Source organism: Tetrahymena thermophila (genome assembly GCF_000189635.1).
Source record: "Tetrahymena thermophila SB210 genomic scaffold scf_8254591, whole genome shotgun sequence".
In the NCBI taxonomy this organism is placed as follows: domain Eukaryota; phylum Ciliophora; class Oligohymenophorea; order Hymenostomatida; family Tetrahymenidae; genus Tetrahymena; species Tetrahymena thermophila.
The window spans coordinates 30553-53273 of record NW_002476362.1 but is presented as its reverse complement, the minus strand read 5'-3'; the positions used below and the strand labels follow the sequence as shown (position 1 = coordinate 53273).

Genomic DNA, 22721 nt, shown 5'->3' with positions numbered 1-22721 from the left:
ATAATTATTTCTAAAAAATAAAAAAATAATTTATTTTTCAATAAATTTTAGAAGAATTTAATATTTAATAGCTTTGAAAAATTCATTGTAATTAAAATGAAGGATCTAATGCAAATTAATTAATTATATTTTGAAATATCAAAAAATGAATGGATTGAATTTTTTGCTATTATTGAATGAGTTTTAAATATAATAAAAAACAAATAATTTAGTTTTGATCATCAATAAATAACAAGGTATTTATAAAAATAGGAATTAGTATATTGAAGCAATCTTTTTTAAGAAAAAAGCTGTATTTAGCACAAAGCAACTAAAAAGTAAAGGTAAAAGTTTAGTAAAATAACTAAAAAAGTTAAGAACCAGTCAATTAAATAATGAGTGTCAAGTAAACTAAGAAATAAATTGCTAACCTAGTTGTAGACTGTAGCATGAAGTACGTCAGTGTGATGAAATTTTTTGATCTCATGAAGATCTAACAATAAGACTATGCAGATTTTACATATGCAGGAAATGGAGCATTTGCATTTGTGCTTAAAGCAAATAACAAAAAAATAAACTAAATTGTAGCTCTCAAAGTCGTTGAATGCGATAGTAATAATATAGCCTTAATGGAGTAAGTGTAGAAAGAATATGAACTGCTCCAATAACTATCTAGTAAGTACATCGTTAAGGTATTTAATAGTTTCTTTTTAACAGTAGAAGATAACTCTGATGATGATGAAAGCAATGATGAGGAGGAAAAAACTGCTGAAAGTAAAATTAAAAAGGAGAAAAATGAGAGAAAGATTTTCTTTGTAATAGAACAAGAATTCTGCTAAAGTAATATTTTCCCAACATTTTTATTTACAAAGATTTACGTAATGCTTTTGAAGTAGATTCAAAAATTTTATATAAGGTTTGACTTTACTACTTTTTACTGAGTTTGATAAGACTTTATCTGATGATTTTCTATTGAATTTTGGCATACTAATTAAATTGAATATACAAAAATAAGATTTATTTAATTTATAAGAATTTTGTTGAATTTTCGAAAATAAATAAATCATGCTTTTTTTCACAATCTTATTTCGCCATTTTCAAGAAGTGAAATTAAATCAACTCATTTCTTAATTAAATTTTTCTTTTGGTATTTGAAAATTAATTAAATAGAAAAAATAAAAGAAATTGCATTCATTTGAATGAATAGATTTTGAAATTAACAAATAATCCATTTATTTATTTGTTTTTCATTTATTTACTTATTTCGCAATTTTTAATAAGTGAATTCCCCTTAAAAATTAAGTAATATTTTTCATTCATTTTTTTTAATTTTCCTTTCATTTTTAATTTTCATTTAGATTAACATAGAGATATATTAATTGAATTCATTAAGTATTAATTTTTTATATTATTTAATGAAATTTTTTTTTAAATAAAAAATAATAAACAAGCTAATCAAACTGCTTTGAGTAAACCACCCATTTTCATTTTTTAATAAACCTAGTATTTTTGAATAAAAGATATTAATTTTTAAATAAAATATAAAAAGTGATAAATAAAAAGAGACTTTATTGTTTTTTAAAAGAACTACTTATTAAACTAAAAAATTTAATACATTCCTAAAAAACTCTATTAATTTGCAATTAAGGATTAAAATTTTTGTTAAAATACCAAAATAAGTCATGTTTTTTTAGGTAAAAATTTTACCTGATAATAAAATAGAATCAAAAAATCTGAAATTCTTATTTACAAAAATATTATTTGCATTTTTTTTATAAATACAAATCGCTCAAATTATAGAAAATTATGATGAATTCTTTGTTCTTTACCTTCTTAAAGTAGTTGGATTTTTAAAATCTTATTATTAAAGCATATTTAACTTATTAATTAAAATAGAAATATTTAGAAAAACAAAAGCAAACCATTTTAAATATGAAAGTATATTTATCTTAAATCACTCAAAATTAAAGCAAAATTTTATTAAATAAACTTAAAAAATAAATAACTAAAATACACTTTGAGTGCTATTTTAACGCATAATAAAGATAAAATGTTTGCTTTTAAACAAAATAGAGTAGATTTTAGAATAAACTGATAAAAAAATATTATTTTAAACACAATTAAGGTTTAGGCAGTTCGAAATTTTTATTTAAATTTGTAAAACTTTAATTTTTAAATTTAAAAAACAGATATTTTCAAAACAATTTTAAAATAAAAGTATTCTTTCAGATTATACTCAAAGAAATTCTTTACAATTCTTTTAACATAAATTAAATTCAAAATTTTCCATTTTAGATTTATCTAAAATTAAAAAAACAATGTTTATTTCATAATACAGCCATAAATTTTAGATTATGTAAAGAAATTTTGTAAAACTAAAATTAGAAGTAAAACAAATAAAAATAGCTTAGATAGATGTTAGATATATAATTAAAAGAATTATTCTTTAAATTTATCTTTAATTGCTTATAAAATACCTTTTTACATAATTTAAGAATGAAAGTCTTTTGAGTAAATCCATATTTTTTGAAATAAAAATTCAAATCAAAAGAAAAATAATTGATTTCATATAAATTTTTACTTTAAGTTAAATACTAATTAGTATCGATAGCTGTTTATTCCAATTTTGGAATAATTGAAAAAGATGTCATATTTTTATCTACTTTGATTGACATCTAAGAATTAAAAAATATTGGATAAAATATAAATTTTAGAAGAAAAATTATTTTGGCTTAAATCAGAAGCTGGTAAAGATGAACGAACAAGTTTTGGTTTTATTTTACAATTTGCATTTATATAAGTTGAAATAAATATTAGTTAGCATACTAAATTAATTATTTTTTAGTAATAATATTTATATTTCAACTTATTTCTATTCTTTTAAGTAGATAAAAAATAAATGTTCTTTGAAATAATAAATTTAGTTTAGTATAAAATATTTTTTAATTTTTTATATAAAAAAAAAATATAAGTTAGTTCAAAATATATTTTATTTTTATAAATGATTGAATAAACAATAATTTAAAGTTTTTAGATAGAAATAGTTAATTAAAAAAATATTTTTTTAATTATTATCTAAATTTAGAAAACCTTGAAACTTACATCTAAGAATACAGATAAAAGAACCTTGAACTATCAAATCAAGAAAAAGAAATCATGGTTATCTAAATGCTAGATTCTGTAGCTTATCTACATAGATTTGATATTGTTCATAGAGATATTAAACCTTCAAACTTTTTGCTTTCTTTTGATTAGGACGGACTTCCAATAATCAAAATATGTATTTTTTTTATAATTAAAAATTTCTTTCTAATTTAAATTTTTACTATTAAATTCTAATAAAATAAATCAAAAATAAATCAAAAAGTATGTTTATCTCATCCAAAAAGAATTTTCTAAAAAATTTTTCAAAGCCTAGGGTAAATAAGCTAATTTTAAAAACGATATAAAAAATAATTAATTAAAATATTTAATTATTTTAAAAAATTTAAATCCTATATCCTATTTTAATTATCCTAGGCAATTTATAAAATATTAGGTTTCACTTATGATTTGTGATTTGGTTGACAATTTTTTTAATTGATATTCATAAATCTATTTTAATGCTATTTTAAACACATTTTTAAATGTTTAAAAAGTATAAAACTTTTTATTTACAATTTTTCTTAGATAACTATCATATTTAATATGACCAAAGTATATAAGTAATTAAATGATAAAAAATAAATATTCAAAATTAAAAGATAAAGTAAAATGTAATTCAATAAAAATATAATTTAAAATCCTTAAATTTTAATTAAATCAAGGATAAACAAATACTTTAATAAAATATAAAATTATAATTTTATTCAATTATTCTAAAAACCAATTATAAGCAATAAAAAAATAAATAATTAACACATTTAATTAAAATAACTATAGGCGATCTAGCTTTTGCTTCACCTCTCAAGTATAATAAATCAAAAATCACTTTCTCTTAATTAGTAAATTATTTATTCTTTTAATCAAATTAGTTAATATTTATTTTTATCTTCTAGAAAGGAACCGAGGTTTATTTTGCACCAGAAATTGAAAAAAGAATACAGAAAAAAGAGGTAACCTTAATAATTATTTTAAAATAAAAGTTTTTTTCAAATTTTTTTTACTCTAAATATTTAGTCTGATGTTTTCTCACTAGGAATTGTTTTTCTGGAATTAGATAACATAAATACATTCGATATTTGTGGTACTACAAACGAGGACAAACTTAAAATTAAAGATGGAAATATCTTCTCAAACTATTAAATTAATAGGTAATCTTCAATTTACAAGATAGCGCAACAGTGCTTAAATTACTACATAGATAATCGTAAATCTGCGATTTAATTGTTAATTGAATTTATACGTTAGAACTAGCAATATATAAACATTACTCTCTATTCTGTGATTAATAAAGTAATTAAATAAATATATTAACTTATTTATTTTTTAATCCTTTATTAAATAACTTTTTAGTCACAATTAAAGTAAGAATCAGAGCAAATAAGTTAAATTGAAAAAGGTTCTATAGAATAATAGTAAAAAAAATAAAGCTAGATCTAAGAAATTTCCTAATATAGCAATGTAAATAAATTAATAATTATACTAATTCAATTAAAACTTTTTTTAAAACTAGAAATTACTTATTTATTTTTTAATTCTTTATTAAATAACTTTTAGTCACAATTAAAGTAAGAATCAAAGCAAATAAGTGAAATTCAAAAAATTTCAATCGAATACTAGTAAAAAAAATAAAACCAGATTTAAGAACTTTTCTAATTTGGCAATGTAATTAATTAATTATATTAATTCAATTAAAACTTTTTTAAAATTAGAAATAAATTTATTAACTTACTTATTTTTTAATTATTTTATTAAATAACTTTTAGTCACAATTAAAGTAGGAATCAGAGCAAATAAGTTAAATTCAAACAAATTCTATCCAAAAATTGTAAAAAAAATAAGGCTAGATATAAGAACTCTCCTAATATGACAATGTAAATAATTAATAATTTTATTAATTCAATTAAAACTTTTTTAGAAATAGAAATAGAAATAAATTTATTTATTTTTTAATTCTTTATTAAATAACTTTTAGTCCCAATTAAAGTAGGAATCAGAGCAAATAAGTTAAATTCAAAAAAGTTCTATCGAATACTAATAAAAAAAATAAAGCTAGATCTAAGAACTCTCCAAATATGGCAATGTAAATAATTAATAATTTTATTAATTCAATTAAAACTATTTTTAGAACTAGTAACATCTTGAAAAGCTAATGAAGGTGTTTAATTAGTTAAAATATAAACCCATCAAGGCAGATGAATATGAAACAATTCTAAAGATACTCTAAAATAATCCTAAGTATGAAAGTGAATTAGAATTTATTTCATTTGGTGGAAAAGGTTTGGTTATGGGAGCTTTCAACAAATCTCAGGGAAGAAAAGTAGCATTGAAAATTCAGAAACTTTAATCTAAGCATGAAGTTGTTCGAGAAGTTGGAATCATGAGAGACTGTTAAATGCCTCTTGTGATTAAATTTTATGACTTTTTCTATATGTCTGTAAATAGCAAAGATGATTTTGTTGTTTTTGAATTAGAAAAGTGTACAGGTAATCTTTTATTTTTAAAATTAATATTTATTTAAATATTTTATTTGCAATTATTTACAAGGTAACTTAAAGCAATACTTAGAGAGACTTAAGGAAAAAGAGATCTTATTGAGTGAAAGCTAGAAGATGAAGATTGCTGTTTAAATTATTGATGTTATCAACTATCTTAATTGTATTTAGATTGTTCATGGAGACATCAAGTTAGATAATATTCTTTACATTGATAATATGTAGGATGTTCCCACTATTAAACTAGGTAAATATATATCTATTTCAGAAAAAAAAAGATTTAATATATTATTTATAAAATAGCTGATTTTGATCAATCTAGAAAATTACCTTGCGGATTTATAGGTGTTTTAGATAAAAAACAAGTTTTTGATTACACTCCCGCTTAAGGAATTGTAATATTATTCAAGATTGAAAATATATTAAATAATAATTTTAAAAAGTATGGAACCATAGGATATAATTCACCTGAATTTTTTGATAAATAATAATATACATTAGAGGTAAATTAATTTTATTATTTAAATTAAAATTGATTTTTAATTTATTAAAAGTGCGAAATATTCTCAGTTGGAGTTTGCCTTGCTCTTCTAGATAATTTTGAGAAACTAGAACCTGTTATTTTGAAAAAAGCCCTTGATCATTAGAATGGATTCTAAATTCCCTTTGAACCAAGTATCAACTTCAAAGACGAAGTTATTAATAGACAAGGTTAGATTTATGAAATCATATTTTAAACAGTCGTCTTTAAACCACAATAAAGAAAGTCTTTATCTTAAATTCTCTTAAATTTGGAAAAACAAGGATACTCTTATTACTCTTAAATACATTATTCAACTTAATCTGTATTTTTTTTGCTTTTATTTTAAAATATGTTTTTTTTATTTAACTATTTTATTTAAATAGGCACTAAAAAACTTGAAAAATTGCAAAATACTCACTCTAGATTATTGGTATACCTTTTTATATTAATTTATTTATCACTATTCTGTTAAATAATATAAGACGAATTAGATTAATATTTTTTCATCTGATTAGTTAAATTCAATTTTTTGTAGAAAATAACATTTTTTTTTTAAAAAAAAAATAAATAAATAAACACATAAAAATACATGAAAAAAAAATATATACAAGGGTTACTTTATTTGAAACATTTGTATAATTGAATTTATTAAATTTATTATTATTTTATTATTTTTTACACATTTTCTCAATTTATAGTTTAAATAAATCATTAAAGAAATGAAGAATTAAACAATATTTATTTAATTAAGTGTTTTTGTTAATTTTAATTAGTAGCAACAACTTAGGTTCAGATGGGGCGAAAGCAATTGCTTCTGAAATAGCTAAATGGACTAATCTCTCCACTTTAAGCCTCGACCTTGAGTAATTTTTTACACATTATCTCAATTTATAGTTTAATAATTAAACAAATCAAAGAATTAAACAATATTTAATTAATTAAGAGTTTTTGTTAATATTAATTAGGTCAAATAATATAGGTTCAGTTGGGGCGAAAGAAGTTGCTTCTGAAATAGCTAAATGTACTAATCTCTCCACTTTAAGTCTTTCGCTATAGTAATTTTTTACACATTTTCTCAATTTATAGTTTAAATAATAAAACAAATCAAAGAATTAAATAATATTTAATTAATTAAGCATTTTTGTTAACTTTAATTAGGTCGAATAATATAGGTTCAGATGGGGCGGAAGCAGTTGTTTCTAAAATAGCTAAATGTACTAATCTTTCCACTTTAAGTCTCAACCTTGAGTAATTTTTACACATTTTCTCAATTTATAGTTTAAATATATCATTAAAGAAATCAAAGAATTAAACAATATTTATTTAATTAAGCATTTTTGTTAATTTTAATTAGTGAAAACAACTTAGGTTCAAATGGGACGAAAGCAGTTGCTTCAGAAATAGCTAAATGTACTAATCTCTCCACTTTAAGCCTCAACCTTGAGTTATTTTTTACACATTTTCTCAATTTATAGTTTAAATAAATAATTAAAGAAATCAATGAATTAAACAATATTTAATTAATTAAGCATTTTTATTAATTTTTATTAGTCGCAACAACTTAGGTTCAAATGGGACGAAAGCAGTTGCTTCAGAAATAGCTAAATGTACTAATCTCTCCACTTTAAGTCTTTCGCTATAGTAATTTTTTACACATTTTCTCAATTTATAGTTTAAATAAATCATTAAAGAAATCAAATAATGAAATAATATTTAATTAATTAAGCTTTTTTGTTAATTTTAATTAGTCTCAACAACTTAGGTTCAGGTGGGGCGAAAGCAATTGCTTCTGAAATAGCTAAATGGACTAATCTCTCCACTTTAAGCCTCGACCTTGAGTAATTTTTTAGACATTTTCTCAATTTATAGTTTAAATAAATATATTAAAAAAATGAAAGAATTACATAATATTTACTTAATTAAGCATTTTTGTAAATTTTAATTAGGTGGAATAATATAGGTTCAGATGGGGCGAAAGAAGTTGCTTCCGAAATAGCTAAATGTACTAATCTCTCCACTCTAAACCTCAACTTTGAGTAATTTTTTACGCATCTTCTCAATTTATAGTTTAAATAAATAATTAAATAATAATATTTAATTAATTAAGCATTTTTGTTAATTTTAATTAGGTCGAATAATGTAGGTTCAGATGGGGCGAAAGAAGTTGCTTCCGAAATAGCTAAATGTACTAATCTCTCCACTTTAAGCCTCAACCTTGAGTAATTTTTTACACATTTTCTCAATTTAAGACTTAAATAATTAAACAAATCAAAGAATTAAACAATATTTAATTATAATTAAACATTTTTGTTAATTTTAATTAGTGTCAACAACTTAGGTTCAGATGGGGCGAAAGAAGTTGCTTCCGAAATAGCTAAATGTACTAATCTCTCTACTTTAAACCTCAACCTTAGGTAATTTTTTTTTCAATTTATAGTTTAAATAAATCTTTAAAAAAATCAAAGAATTAAACAAAATTTAATTAATTAAACCTTTTTGAAAATTTAAATTAGGTGGAATAATATAGGTTAAGATGAGGCGAAAGTAGTTGCTTCTGAAATGGCTAAATGGACTAATCTCTCCACTTTAAGTCTCAACCTTGAGTAATTTTTTACACATTTTTTCAATTTATAGTTTAAATAAATCATTAAAGAAATCAAAGAATAACAAATTATATTTAATTAATAAAGTATTTTTGTTAATTTTAATTAGTCTCAACAACTTAGGTTCAGGTGGGGCGAAAGTATTTGCTTCCGAAATAGCTAAATGTACTAATCTCTCCACTTTAAGCCTCGACCTTGAGTAATTTTTTACACATTTTCTGTATTAAGAGTTTAAATAAATCATTAAAGAAATCAAAGAATTAAACAATATTTAATTAATTAATCATTTTTGTTAATTTTAATTAGGTCGAATAATATAGGTTCAGATGGGGCGAAAGAAGTTGCTTCCGAAATAGCTAAATGTACTAATCTCTCCACTTTAAGCCTTGACCTTGAGTAATTTTTTACACATTTTCTCAATTTATAGTTTAAATAAATAATTAAACAAATCAAAAAAATTAAACAATGTTTAATTAATTAAGCATTTTTGTTAATTTTAATTAGGTCGAATAATATAGGTTCAGTTGGGGCGAAAGAAGTTGCTTCTGAAATAGCTAAATGTACTAATCTCTCCACTTTAAGCCTCGACCTTGAGTAATTTTTTACGCATTTTCTCTATTAAGAGTTTAAATATATCATTAAAGAAATCAAAGAATTAAACAATATTTAATTAATTGAGCATTTTTGCTAATTTTAATTAGTCTCAACAACTTAGATTCAGATGGGGCGAAATTAGTTGCTTCCGAAATAGCTAAATGTACTAATCTCTCCACTTTAAGTCTCAAACTTGGGTAATTTTTCACACATTTTCTCAATTTATAGTTTAAATATATAATTAAAGAAATCAAAGAATTAAACATTATTTAATTAATTAATCCTTTTTGTTAATTTTAATTAGATAAAAAAAGCGAAAATTATGTTCGATTTTTTGAAGGCAATTGATTTTAAAATAGATTAATTAAAAATATATTTAACCTAAAAATTAATTGAAGGAATTTTCGATTTTGATAATTATAAAATATTATTAGTAAAATTAAAAATAAAAAGATAGAAAAGTTGTATGGATAATTTTTCATGAGTCTATTAGATAAGAGCATTTAATTAAATTAAATAATAAAATATATTCATACGTTTATAGACACCAAGTATATACTTAATAATTATATATTTTATGATTTTTATATTATTTAATAAAGCTTCAATTTTCATTTCTTAGAAAATATTTGATTTTTAATGATAATACATCTTCTTATATCATTAATTAACTTTTTATATAAATTCTTATCTGTTTTATGTCACTATGCTGAAGTTAAATGTTACATTTTGACTAGATAGCTTATCTAAACAATGGCAACATTAATTTATAAACTCCTTTTCCACATTTCAGAATCATTTAGTCTTAATAGCAAAGCTATAGGTAACTTTGTTGCAGATAATAGAGATTTAATTACTTTAGCTTATTGGCATAAAATTATTTCATTAAAATCAATAAATTCTCCATCAATTTGGGGTGATTAACCATAATATCGTCCCAGTGATAATGGAGAATAGTTATCCTTACATTCTTCTAATAGTTATGTGACTATCTTATTATCTTCTCTACATACGGGTGAATCAAAATTTATTCAACAAAGGGAAAAGCATCTCTGGAAATTTTGGTCATGAGTTAGACCTTTTTAAGGTAATAATTGGGCTATTAATAATCTTACTTGTATAGCCTTTTTCTTTAATTCTTTATTGACTACTGGCTCTATGCAGGATGCAGGGTGAGATTGAAAATTTCACAATTGCACATCTCAAAATGCTTTTTTACCTAATTAGGTGGAACCTAATATATTAGTCTATGAGATTCTTATGAGAAGGCTCCGCTACTCTTTTTTTCTTGTTAGATACATGAGTCCACCTATAAGTAGAGTTAAATGCCTTTTTAATTTTGGATAGGCTATACTAATAAATATTTAATTAAAAGAAATTTAGACAAATGTTTAGCTTAAAAAAAAAAAATTAGATTAAATTTTGAAAATCTTTGTTAAATGTTTATTATATTAAAATATACAATTTAGTTCTAAAAGTTATATTAAATTTTATTTACTATATTATATAAATAGACTAAAATAATTTTCATTTTTTTAAATAACAAAAAGAAAATTAAAATTACCTCACTTTTAACTAAAAATAAAAATTTAAATTTATTTAGATTGTTTTATTTATTTTTAATTAATAGCCCTATGAAAAATAATTTTATATATTTTATAGAAAAATAAAAAATTAGCAAGATTTAGTTTATAATTTAGTTGTTTCAAATTAAATTTTTTTAAATTACAAAAATTTATTAAATCAGAAATAATCAAAAAGAAGACTTTAATTAATTTTTTATAAATTTAATTTTCAAATGATTTTGATACAAAATTGATCAGAAATGCAGAAAATTACTAAATGAATAATTTACACGATTAATTACTTGAAAATATTAAAGTAATACGAAGGAAAATAAAGGGATATACAGAAATAATAAATAGAGCAAATAATAATAATGATAAGGATAATAGATGTTTTTAACTTTAAATTTCATTTTTAAACTTAATTATTATGTTCATTTATTCACATATTACTAGCAATAGCTTTCATTCCCAAGGTTGTCATATAGCTCTTTATTTTCTTCTAATGTTCTTTATTTTTATTATCATAAATAAAATTGTAAAAAATAAACTAATAGTAACAAATTATTCTTACCTCCTCTGCATTTGTAGAAACCACTGAAATTTACAGTATGAATGAAGAAACATACTAATGTTAAAATAAGCTATTTTTATAATGGAATAATTTTAGCTTTTTTATTTATTTGTTTATTTTTTTACCCAGAAGAAGCTTAAAGTAAAAAGTTCGTAGAGAGATACTAAAAGCCAAATAGCACAAATGGAAAATTATATGAACCAAAAGAATGTTGAGTCTATTTGATTTGGTTTCTATTTAAAATAATTTAATTATATCTTAATTTAAAAAGAAATAATAAATGAAAATTTATATTTACAATTCCTGGTTCTGTGGATTCAAAGACCCACTTTTCATCTCCATTATCATCTACACTGCATTACCATTTTAACAATACTAATTTCCTATTAATAAATATAAATAGAATAATTAATTAACTATCTATCTATCTAACTAACTAACTATAAAATCTATATTGTCAGACTATTTTAATATAAAAAACCACTAACAACTAAATAATATTTATTTATTTATTTGTTTTTTGTTTACCTTCCAGTAATGTTTTTAACAATCCAAAAATCAAAAGCAGTAAAGAGGATTGTAAAGACAAAGCAAATAGTATTGTGATCAGAGCCAATCAAGAAGAAGCTAAATTCATAAAAATTACAAAAATGTTAAAATCTTATCTCTAATGAATAATTTTTATTTTAAATTTGCTACAGTTGGAATGCTAGCTATTTACTTTCTTAATTACTAAATTTAAACAAATACTTCTAAAAATATTGAAGATCATTTATAATTTTATCGAATATATCTTATGCATCTTGCGTTATAAAAAAATGGCTTATACTATCTGTAAGACTTTGCAATTCCTTTGTATATTTAAATAAACAAATGCTTTTGTTACCATAAGAGAGAACTTAATTTTAATATAAAGTGAGTGACGCAAACTCCTGGATGACCTGCAGCTCTAATATCCAATGCATTTGCAGCTACTTTTTACTTTGGTGGTTCGGGTTGAGATTGAATGGAATTGGCCTAACTTCTACCTTCAGCAGAAGTAGGTTGTTAATTATTTGGAGCATATTCAGATCCATAAATCTGCTAATTTTTTTCTACATCATTTGAAGCGTTAAAATCTAAATTAATATTATCATTTTTAACTTAATTTTCATAATCCTAATCCTGAGGTAAATCTTCTGTATTCTAAATATAATGATTAAAAGAATAATTAACTTCATGCACGATCTATCAGCTTGTAATAATATAATAATTAATTAATTTTAGTTACCATCTTCGTTGGTTTTAGTGGCTAGCTAATATATTGGTTGATGGATTGTTTGATAGAGTATATATTTATTTATTTAATTGATTTAATCTAATTTGTTTATTTGATTATTAATTTATTTTTAGGATTTTACTTATGTTGTTAGCTATTTCTTAAAATTTGCAAAAATATAATAATTTATTTAATTACAATATATTCACTGTCTTAATATATTGTTTTTATTTATTAATTTATTTGTTTCTTTCTATTCACTCCTATTAACTCTTCTCATTCCTCTACTTCTATTACATTTTTTTCAATATATATCAATCTATATATTCTCCTCTTCCTCCTTTACGTTCTAATCCAACTTAGTATAAATTTTACTTACGACTATAATTTATTTGTCAAACAGTCTATGAATAAATATTAGTCAAAACCGAATCACATTATTCTAATATATAAAAATCATTCATTCAATTTACATTTACATTTCATCTAAACTTCAATTTTTTTTGAATTACTTGTTAAAAGATCAAAGAAATCATAATTACTTTTTTTACAGTTTTCACTAATAAAAGTAATTCAAATGAAATTATTTCAATATAGAATTTTGTTTCTTTTTTTTACATTAAATTAATCTTATAAATTAATTTCAAACAGATAAATCTTTTTTAAAAAATAGTTTTAATTGAGTAAATTGTAGAAATATTTTTAAATTAGTAAAAATGTTTACTGTTTTTGTTGATTATTATAACAATTTTTAATTTATTACTAGTAAACCAATAATACCATTATTGATAATAGTTAAATTCTTTTAAGTTTGATTGAATTATTAAACGAAATGAATTAACTTTCTATTTAATTATTGAATAAATATTTGATGAAATAAATAATTTAAAGAAAATATTTTTATTATAAATTTAAAAAGAAAGAAAGAAGAATATTTAATTTATTTTTAGAGTTTTATTAAATGCTAAATATTGGTTTATATTTTTTTTCACTTTAAGAAAATCTTAATTTCGCGGATATTATTTGATTGTTATTTAAATATCAAATATAAAGATAGCTAAGTAATATAGTAGGTAAAAATGACAGAAAAAGAAAATTATCACTACTTCGAGCAAAGCAATTTGGAAGAATTGATATCACTTTTAAAGTAGGAAAAGTAAGAAAAGCCATACATAGACGAGAAAGCAAGAACAGTAAACATTTTAATGCAAATATTAAATATAAGAATTAGTTTTATAGATCAACTTGATAGACAATTAATATTTATTTATTTATTTTGGTATTAAAATAATTTTAGATTTTAGTAGAGATAGGCAATCATTTTATCAACGATTTACTCAAAAAGGGAATTTCTATTTCCAAACATAAATGTAAATATTTCATATTTATTACTTATGAAATTTACTTAAACCATTATTAAAAGCTTAAAAACCTTCTGATAAAGATTCTAGCTAAGAAGAAGGTGCTGAATAAAAAAGTAATTTAATTTTAAGCAGGATTATTTTAATTGAGCAAATTAACATCATAAACGAATAGAATATCCTCCTGTCGAAGTTAACGATTTCAGAATTATTGCAGGTATTCTTTACTATTTTAGTATATCTAAAAAATTATTAATGCTCTTAAAATAAATAAATAATTAGAAACAAAATATAATACAAGGATTGATGGAGCAAACTAGCATATAGAAAGATAAATAGCATAAAATGATATAGATTATGTAAAAAGAGAATAAGAAAAAGTTCAATAACTGCATAAATGATATTTAATTTTTTTTACAATTTTATAATAAAAAACATGTTCATAAATATAAATATAAATATTAAGTATTTATTAATTCTTATATCAATATTTCTACATTAATATAGAAATCACTTAATTAATTGTTTATATTATAGAATTCAAATTATTTCAAGTAAAAATATTAAAAAAATCATTGTTTTTTTTTAATTTTATAATTCTTAATTTTGCCAATATTTGAATTGATTAATTAATATTTTTTATCAAAATCTCAAATTTTAAAATAGATTTTAATTAAAAACTTTTAATTATTTATTAATGTTGTCTTCAATTATTATTTAAACTATCAAATATTTTTAACCAAAATTTTAAATGACCATTAAATCATTTTAAACTTAAGTATAATGTCTTAAAAGTGCACATATTAATAATTCTTATAAATCATAAATTAATTGATTTGAAAATAATTATTTAGTAAAATTATCTTTCATAATAACTCTAAATTTATGCTTTAAAAAATAAATCTTACTAAAATATGTAGTATTATAACAAAAATATATTAATTTAAATCAACAATTTTTAATAGTTTTAAAAAATATATTAAATAATCCAAATAATTAATATTTTATAATTATATTGCCATTTGAAATCAGTATTTTAAGCATTTATTTATTTTGATCCTAAATTGCTAATTATAAACTAATAAATAAATATTCAAAAATAATTGCATAAAAATTAGCATAAATTAAATATTCTAATTGAATAATATAAAAATAGTATTGATAAAAAGAGATTGATTTACAATTCAATTTAGCATATTAGCTTAACTATTTATTAAAACTTTTATGTAAAATATCTCTTTTTATTGCATTAAATGAAACTATTTTTAGAAAGAATCCTAGAAATGCATAAACAACTTTATAGACATAGATAGTATCAAATTTATTTAATTATTATGTTATATTTTATTTTTATTTATTTGTTTGTTTTAATTTTTAAAATGGTGTTTATTTATTTATTTAATTTAGTGATAACTTTTGCAAAATATTTACAAATTTTTATCCATTTCTGTATTTAAATTTTAACTTATTGATATAAAGTCATTTAGTGACAGTGGATTCACTCTATTTTCAGCTGAGTAAAAGATTGTCCTTGCTTAAATTTTAATTTTTCATACTAAGATTTTATATTTACAAAATTATCTATGATAGAATATCTATTGCTCAAATAACTTCTTAGTTTGCTAATGGTATCAGACTAAGCCTTTCAGCACAAGATATAAATGTTAATAATTCTTTTTCGCAAGCATTCTATGGTACTTTATTTTTGGGTAATTTTTAATAGCTTTTTACACAGTTCAACATTACTTAACCTTAATCTTTGCACAATCTTTTAAAAACTGCTTATAAAATGCAAGCTTTTCTCTAAACGAGGCTATCCTCTTCATAACAATGCTATTTATTTAAAAATACAAATATATTAATATCATGATCATTCAGTCAATCAATCATATATCAATATTTAAATTTCATTTTGCTTTTAGAATTTAATTCATTACGCTTATATTTAAAAATACTTCCTATGTCTTTTTATTCTTAAGCAGTCTTTCTGCTTGCCATTCAGTCAACTCCAAGCATCTTTCAGCCTATAATTACAAGTTTTCAACTGCCCTTTCTTACATTTATTTATTTTAGTTTAGTTAATATGTAGAAATTACTAATATTTTTCTTTGGTAATAATTATAATTAATTCACATCTATCTAAGAAATCATCAAACCAATAAATAAATTAATAAAAAAACAAAGAAAACATACAAAAATATTTATTTGTTTGTTTATATCTAATATTGATATATATTAAATAAAAAAGAAAATTCTATGCACATATCTAATATCTTTGATCAGATTCCAATTCTACATTTAATGAACATAATTTAATTTATTAAAATAGAATATATTTTTATGAATCAATTTATTTAAATGAAATATATTTTAATAAATCAATTTTTTTAAAATCAAAATATTTATTTATTTGTTTTTTGTTTATATCTATCTGTTTATGATATATAATTTGTTGCAAAAATTCATACTCTAAAATTTTTTGTTAGAATAGTAAAATATATTAACAATTTAATATTTATAAATCATTCAAAAAATAAAAAAAGTACAAAATGTATATTGTAATTATTAAGAATAAGGATAGCTACAATTTATTCGATCATATCAAAATATTGAATGAGATATAAATTTTATTTTCACAAATAACTGAAGTAAATAAATTACATTATGTTAAATGCACTACAGTAAATTGCTTAAATTAATTAATTCAAAGAAATTTAAAAAAAATTAGTCAGTTATTTGAACATGATTGTTTTCAAAACCTAGTTTTTTCATAATCAATTTAATGTTATTTATATAACTTTAAAAAAAGAAAAAAGCTTTATTTTTCTTGGTTAGATGTGAAAATGAAAATTCTAATAGCACGTAATTAATTAATTGGTAAATTTTTAATGTTATTTTATATAATATTTATTCCTTTAGCATATTTTTTACTGTTATTCCTAAAATGAAACAGTTGAAAATTTAAAGACAATAAATTTATTTTGATTTTTATTTGGAGAATGCAAAAGAAAATTCCTATACTATTATTTCTTAAAAATGTTATTGTCAAGCTCATTAGCTTTTTTTTAGAAAAATTATTGATCAATTTTAATTTACTATATCATTATTCATTAAATAATAATAATAATAATAATTTCATCATCTATTTTTGCATTTACTATCATAAATCTTTATACAAAAATCACATAAAAACTATTTAACATAAAAAAATTGGTTTTCATCCAAAAAAATTGAAAAATATTTCTTCTAAATTTTTTATTTTTATTGCTTTTGTCTTATATTTGCATTGTTATTTATAAAATTTAATCAATTTTTTATCTATCTATCTTATCTTAAAACTTTAGAGTTTTTAATAATCTTTGAAAATAATTTTAAAGTTTCTTAAAATTTGTAATATCAAGAATTAATCAAACAACTTATAAAACTTGGTGTTTAATTGTTTATGAAAAATATTTATTGCTTTAAGTCTTTATAATTTATCATAAAAGTAATTTAAATTAAGAATTATAAAAAAAACTGTCTATAAAAATAATAATTAGTGAAAATATAATTAATAAATGTATGTTTGGTTGTTTGGTTGTTTGGTTGTTTATTTGTTTGTTTCGAAGGAATTTTAGAATGTTTTTATGTTATTTAATTTTTTTTAATGAAAAGTGATTTATTTCAAATATGTAATAAATTGATACAAATAGGCTTAAAAAATGTTTGTTAAATTAATGAAATCTCATAGACTTTTTGAAGAGTTTTCATTTAATTTATAATAAATTAATCATCAAAGGTAAATTGTGTTTGTAATAAAAAAAAATAAAATATAAATCACCAAAAATAAACAAGAGTGGAAGTAATTATTTATTTATTTATGTTTACGCATGTAGGAATTGAAAATATTATTTGTTTAAAAAAAAGAAAGACTTAGTGGAGAAGAGTTGTTAATTAAATTATAAGCTTAAATTAATATTAATTTTTTGCAATTTATCTATCTATCTATCAATCAAATAATGATTAGATTAAAATTTCAAAGAAATCAAATAAAAGCAATCTTTAAAAAAATAAATAGCGCATAGAAAAAAATTAAATCACAATGAAATATATTTTAATTGTGTTTTAACTTATCGTTTTTATATGTTATGTTTAGGCATAATGTGATCCAAATGCTAGTCAAGCGAATGGCGGTGCTTGCCAATGTAATTAGGGATATTATGGACAAGATGCTTCTTCTAATGGAAAATGCAATTAATGCCCAACAGGAAGTACTAGTTAACAAGGATAAGCTAATAGTGATGCTTCTTACTGTAATTAATGCTTGGTAAATTATTATATGGCAACTTAAGCAGTTTAGCCTACTAATGGTAATACTGCTGCTGCAGCATCCTGCCTTCCTTGCCCACAAGGAACAGGAAATCAAGCAGGTCCTACTGTTTAAGGTGATGTATCATAATGCACTATTTGTCTAATAAACTATTATATGACATAAGCTGCAGTACCAGCGAATAAAGCTAATTAAACTCCTGCATCAGCTGCAACATGCACTGCTTGTCCTACTGGTAGTGGAAATAAAAGTGGACCTACTATACCAGGTGACATTTCTTAATGCGATTATTGTTTAGATAATTATTTTATGACTTAAAATGCTTATGGTCCAAGCAATCTAGCTAATAACTAATTTGCATCTGCGGCTCAATGCAGTGCCTGTCCTGCAAATTCATACATCAAATCATCCAATTAAATAAGTTTCTGTAAGTGCTATGATATAAATGCTCTTCCTTTAACTCCTTCTAATATATAATGCACATGTAAGAGAGGATGGTAAGGAAAAGTTTCTGGTTCTAGCAGTGCCCCATCTGGATGCAGTTAATGTCCTCCTGGTTAATTTTCTATGAATGGATTTCCATGCAAACAATGTGGACCTGGTTCATACATAAATGATGACCAGGGAAGTTGTACTTGTTATGACACAAGTAATGGAACGAATCCTTGGAATTTTTCAACTAATGTCTGCTAATGCTAATTCAATTTTTATGGAGATCCTAGCAAAGCTACAAAAATTACTTCTGGATCATGCTCTCCTTGTCCAGATGGTACATCATCTCCTAATGGATCTGTTGCTTCCAGTTAATGCAAATCGAATTCATCCGATAATTCAAATTCAAATTAATAAGGCACATAAAGCTCAACTATTTTATATTTATCTCTAAGTTTGTTCTCCTTGTTCATATTGCTTTGAATGCAATAAATATTTCATCAATAATTTTCCAGTGAATCAATCAAAAAAAGAATGCTGCTTACTTACTAAATAGTCAACTAACTAAATAACTAATTATCTAAATAATATAATAAAATGTTTTTCTTAAGTAAACAAATAAATAAACAAGCAAGTAAACAAAATCAATTCTAATTTTTGAAGATCATAATCATTTTTTGAAATGCTTGATTAATAACTTTTATTAATTAAATAACTAGCTAAACAGCTAACAAAATAACTAACAAACTAACTAACTAACTAACTAATTATTTTATTTATTCCTTTGTTTGTTTGTTTGTTGTTTCTTATTTGTATTTATTTCTACTAAAAAACTGTCTGTATAAACCTCCTCTAAAATATCATTCATAAATTGTAAATTATTTATTGCTTAATGATTATACAATTAATTATGCAAATTCTAATATATTAATACATAATTTACCTAACTATTTGTAATTTAGCTAAATAATAACAGGAAACTTTATAAAAATAAAATTAAATAACTTTTTATTTTTCCATTCTATTAATATCCATTCTTTAAAAAGTTATTAAAAAAGAATCAATGTAAAAAGTAAGAAATTAATTAAGTCTGTCTTGGCTAATTTTAATAATAAATAAATAAATAACTGAATTTATCTTTAATTTTATACTAAATATTATACAATGAATCGTCTATATTATCATCTCCCTCCATTCATTTTTGGTATGTCTTAATAAATATTACTTAATTTTCCAAAATTTAATAAATTTATCTAAATACAAAAAGAATTACAGTATTTCATTTTACTTCATAAAGGAAAATATTTTTTAAAATGCTTATTGGTTTTATAAAAAAAATCAATTAATTGTTATAAAATTAATTACTAAAAAATATCTAAGAAAAACAAAACATTTAATATTTATTTGTATAAATCACTAAAAAATATTAAATTTATTTTAGAATTTTTAGATATTTTCTGTCACCATTTGCTAAGCTAAGACTACAATTTTAAAAATAAATTCCTATCAATAAATTATTGTTAAAATTTTATTTATTTGATTTGATTATTTAATTAAAAATATAATTTAAATTATAAAAATCTATTCTGATTTTGATTTTAATTTAAAAATTAAAATAACAAAAAAACAATTTTATATAATATTTGCATTTATTTTATTGATTAAGTAATATTTAATTTTTTTTATTTGAAGTGAGATTGAAATTAAGTTAAAAATTAATCTAATTTTAAACTCAAGTAAGTTTCTATCTATCTAGTCTTTAATACAAATTTTTAAAAATTAAATATCTTAAATAAGAAAATTCTTTTCCTAAGAATAAAAAAAATATTGTAATTTTTGAGGAATTTTTGTTAATTTTTGATTTTTTTAAAATGATTGCTTAATAAATTGACTTATATTTGCTTTCATTTTAATTTGTTGAAAGTTTTAGATATTTCATGCATTTTCTAAAAATAATGCTACAGAATAAGAAAAAAATTAATTAATTTATTCAATTAATTACTAACTTCTATTTTGAAAAATATCTACATTGAATGAAAAGCTGAATATTTAAATTATTATCGCTTAGCTTTTATCTTCTTATAAAAAAGGTTTTTTTATTTTTTCTAGAAATATTTTAAAATATAATAATCAATTTAATAATTTATTTATGATAAGAAATTTCCATTTAAAAACTAAACAAAATAATTTTAAATTATTTTCAAAAGTGTAATTTAGCAAAGAAAAATAGATTAAATTTAGTAAATAAAAAGAGTTTAAATTTAGAAATCTATTATTTAATTTTAATTTTAAATAAAAATTTAAATGGAAAATAATTATTATCAATCATTAAATTCTCAAAAATCATTTTTTTAGTCAATACATTTCAACTAGTAATATATTATTATTGAGACAGAATAAATAAAAATATTTGATTTTTATATATAGCATTTTTTGATCAATATAAATAAGCAAGTAAAGCTTGAAAATTATTTGCTTAACTTGTTGATTACTGTTTATTTCTTTTTCATACGAAGGGAAATACTTTTTACGATGATAAGATTTTTAATTACAAACGCGCTAGAATGATTTTTTGTTGATATACTTGATTTTCTTAAAGGAAAAAGATATTTTATTGTTTGCGTATCTATCTATCTATCAATAATAATATTGTAGTAGAAATAATAAATAATCATCATCAAATAAAGTTATAATAATCAGAAATTTAAATGTTCGCTAGTGTATTTATTTAATTTAATTTAATTTGATTTGATTTGATTTTCTTTTTGGATTTGAAAGAGAAATGTTAGTGAATAAATTTGAATTGTAGTAGTTTGAATTTGAAATTAATATTAATGTCTATCTAAATTAAATAGAATATTATAGAAAAGCCAGTGAATTCTAACTGTCAGTCACACGAATGATTAAAGTGATGGACAATCTAATTATAAAATTTAATATTAATTTTTAAATATTACGTCTAAAATCAACTTAAACTAGAAAATAACTTATAAATTTAACAAAAAAATTTAAATTCGATAATAAGCTGGCTGTCAAATCACAACAATATAAAATGCGAAAAATTTATATGCATGTGTTGAATTCTTCATTCAATTTAGATTGAAGAAAATTTTATTATAAATTTTAGGATATATTTTATAGTGTTAATAAACAAAAAAAATTTTGATTGAGGAGGTTTAAAATTTTTGTATGTAAATTTTCTTTCAAAAATAGCTATTTTGAATAAAAATATCAAATCTGATGAGAGAAAATCAATGACTTGATCAAGTTTCTTTGTTTATTTAATTTTATAAAGGCCTAATTAATTAATTTCTTTTATTTTGTATGAAAAAATTATGAATAAACAATAAGAAAGAAAAAAGAATAAAATAGAAATGATAAAGAATAAATGAATGAGATGAGGCTCAAACGAATAGTGTGATTTTTATTTGAAAGATATTGAAAAATGAATTGAAATATGAATAGAAAAAAAACACATAGATATTTATATATATATTGATACATAGATAAAGATGATAATACATAATTAAATGAATAAAGAGAGTTAATAATAGATAAGGAAATGGGAAGTTTTTATTGTTTCTTTATTAATTTATTTATTTATCTTTGATTATAGTCTGTTTAATTGTTTGTTAACTGCACATTTAAATTTTGATAAAGTTGCTGTGTTCAGATGAAAAAAAATTTAAAATTGAAAAAAATATTAAATATTTTGTTTTTCTTGAAAAAAGAAGATAACAAACAAACAAACAAAAATCAAAAGAAGAGAAAAGCGTAAGTATTAAATAAAGTAAAGAAAAAGGGATTGATTAATAAACTATCTCTGAAGATCTCAACTAATAAAGAAAACCACAAATACGCATAAGATAAAAACATAAAATTAGCAA

The 22721-nt window shown here is 20.8% G+C and overlaps 6 protein-coding genes across 6 annotated transcripts; 3 read left to right on the top strand and 3 right to left on the bottom strand. All coding sequences in view use genetic code 6, as the record gives it.

The window, feature by feature from the left end:
- Positions 1–199: 199 nt before the first annotated feature.
- Positions 200–10406, top strand: TTHERM_01211820 (kinase domain protein; the record flags this gene model as incomplete). The annotated part of the gene is made up of 27 exons (XM_001019001.2): positions 200–819; positions 3065–3259; positions 3901–3962; positions 4017–4073; positions 4138–4413; positions 4474–4581; positions 4678–4785; positions 4887–4994; positions 5096–5203; positions 5249–5606; positions 5668–5862; positions 5919–6010; positions 6059–6118; positions 6170–6460; positions 6522–6568; positions 6912–7001; positions 7690–7779; positions 7887–7976; positions 8085–8174; positions 8268–8357; positions 8463–8552; positions 8652–8741; positions 8851–8940; positions 9048–9137; positions 9246–9335; positions 9443–9532; positions 10073–10406. Exons 1-27 carry the CDS (start codon positions 375–377, stop codon positions 10404–10406), a joined length of 3834 nt encoding a protein of 1277 aa, XP_001019001.2. The 5' UTR covers positions 200–374.
- Positions 10407–11342: 936 nt separating this feature from the next.
- Positions 11343–12747, bottom strand: TTHERM_01211810 (membrane protein tvp23; the record flags this gene model as incomplete). The annotated part of the gene is made up of 7 exons (XM_001019000.3): positions 11343–11410; positions 11475–11544; positions 11600–11707; positions 11773–11857; positions 12003–12101; positions 12361–12659; positions 12745–12747. The coding sequence occupies 7 exons, from the start codon at positions 12745–12747 to the stop codon at positions 11343–11345; spliced, it is 732 nt and encodes a 243-aa protein (XP_001019000.2).
- A 1064-nt stretch (positions 12748–13811) lies between these two features.
- TTHERM_01211800 (hypothetical protein) lies at positions 13812–14494 on the top strand (the record flags this gene model as incomplete). The annotated part of the gene is made up of 5 exons (XM_001018999.3): positions 13812–13925; positions 14030–14102; positions 14156–14209; positions 14269–14310; positions 14376–14494. The coding sequence occupies 5 exons, from the start codon at positions 13812–13814 to the stop codon at positions 14492–14494; spliced, it is 402 nt and encodes a 133-aa protein (XP_001018999.2).
- Positions 14495–15695: 1201 nt separating this feature from the next.
- TTHERM_01211790 (hypothetical protein) lies at positions 15696–16207 on the bottom strand (the record flags this gene model as incomplete). The annotated part of the gene is made up of 2 exons (XM_001018998.2): positions 16031–16207; positions 15696–15926 (listed from the first exon to the last, which is right to left on the bottom strand). The coding sequence occupies exons 1-2, from the start codon at positions 16151–16153 to the stop codon at positions 15696–15698; spliced, it is 354 nt and encodes a 117-aa protein (XP_001018998.1). The 5' UTR covers positions 16154–16207.
- A 1967-nt stretch (positions 16208–18174) lies between these two features.
- Positions 18175–19317, top strand: TTHERM_01211780 (immobilization antigen; the record flags this gene model as incomplete). The annotated part of the gene is made up of 1 exon (XM_001018997.3): positions 18175–19317. One exon carries the CDS (start codon positions 18175–18177, stop codon positions 19315–19317), a length of 1143 nt encoding a protein of 380 aa, XP_001018997.3.
- Positions 19318–22238: 2921 nt separating this feature from the next.
- On the bottom strand, positions 22239–22697 carry TTHERM_001211771 (transmembrane protein, putative; the record flags this gene model as incomplete). Its single annotated transcript, XM_012798368.1, has 1 exon — positions 22239–22697. One exon carries the CDS (start codon positions 22695–22697, stop codon positions 22239–22241), a length of 459 nt encoding a protein of 152 aa, XP_012653822.1.
- Positions 22698–22721: the final 24 nt, after the last annotated feature.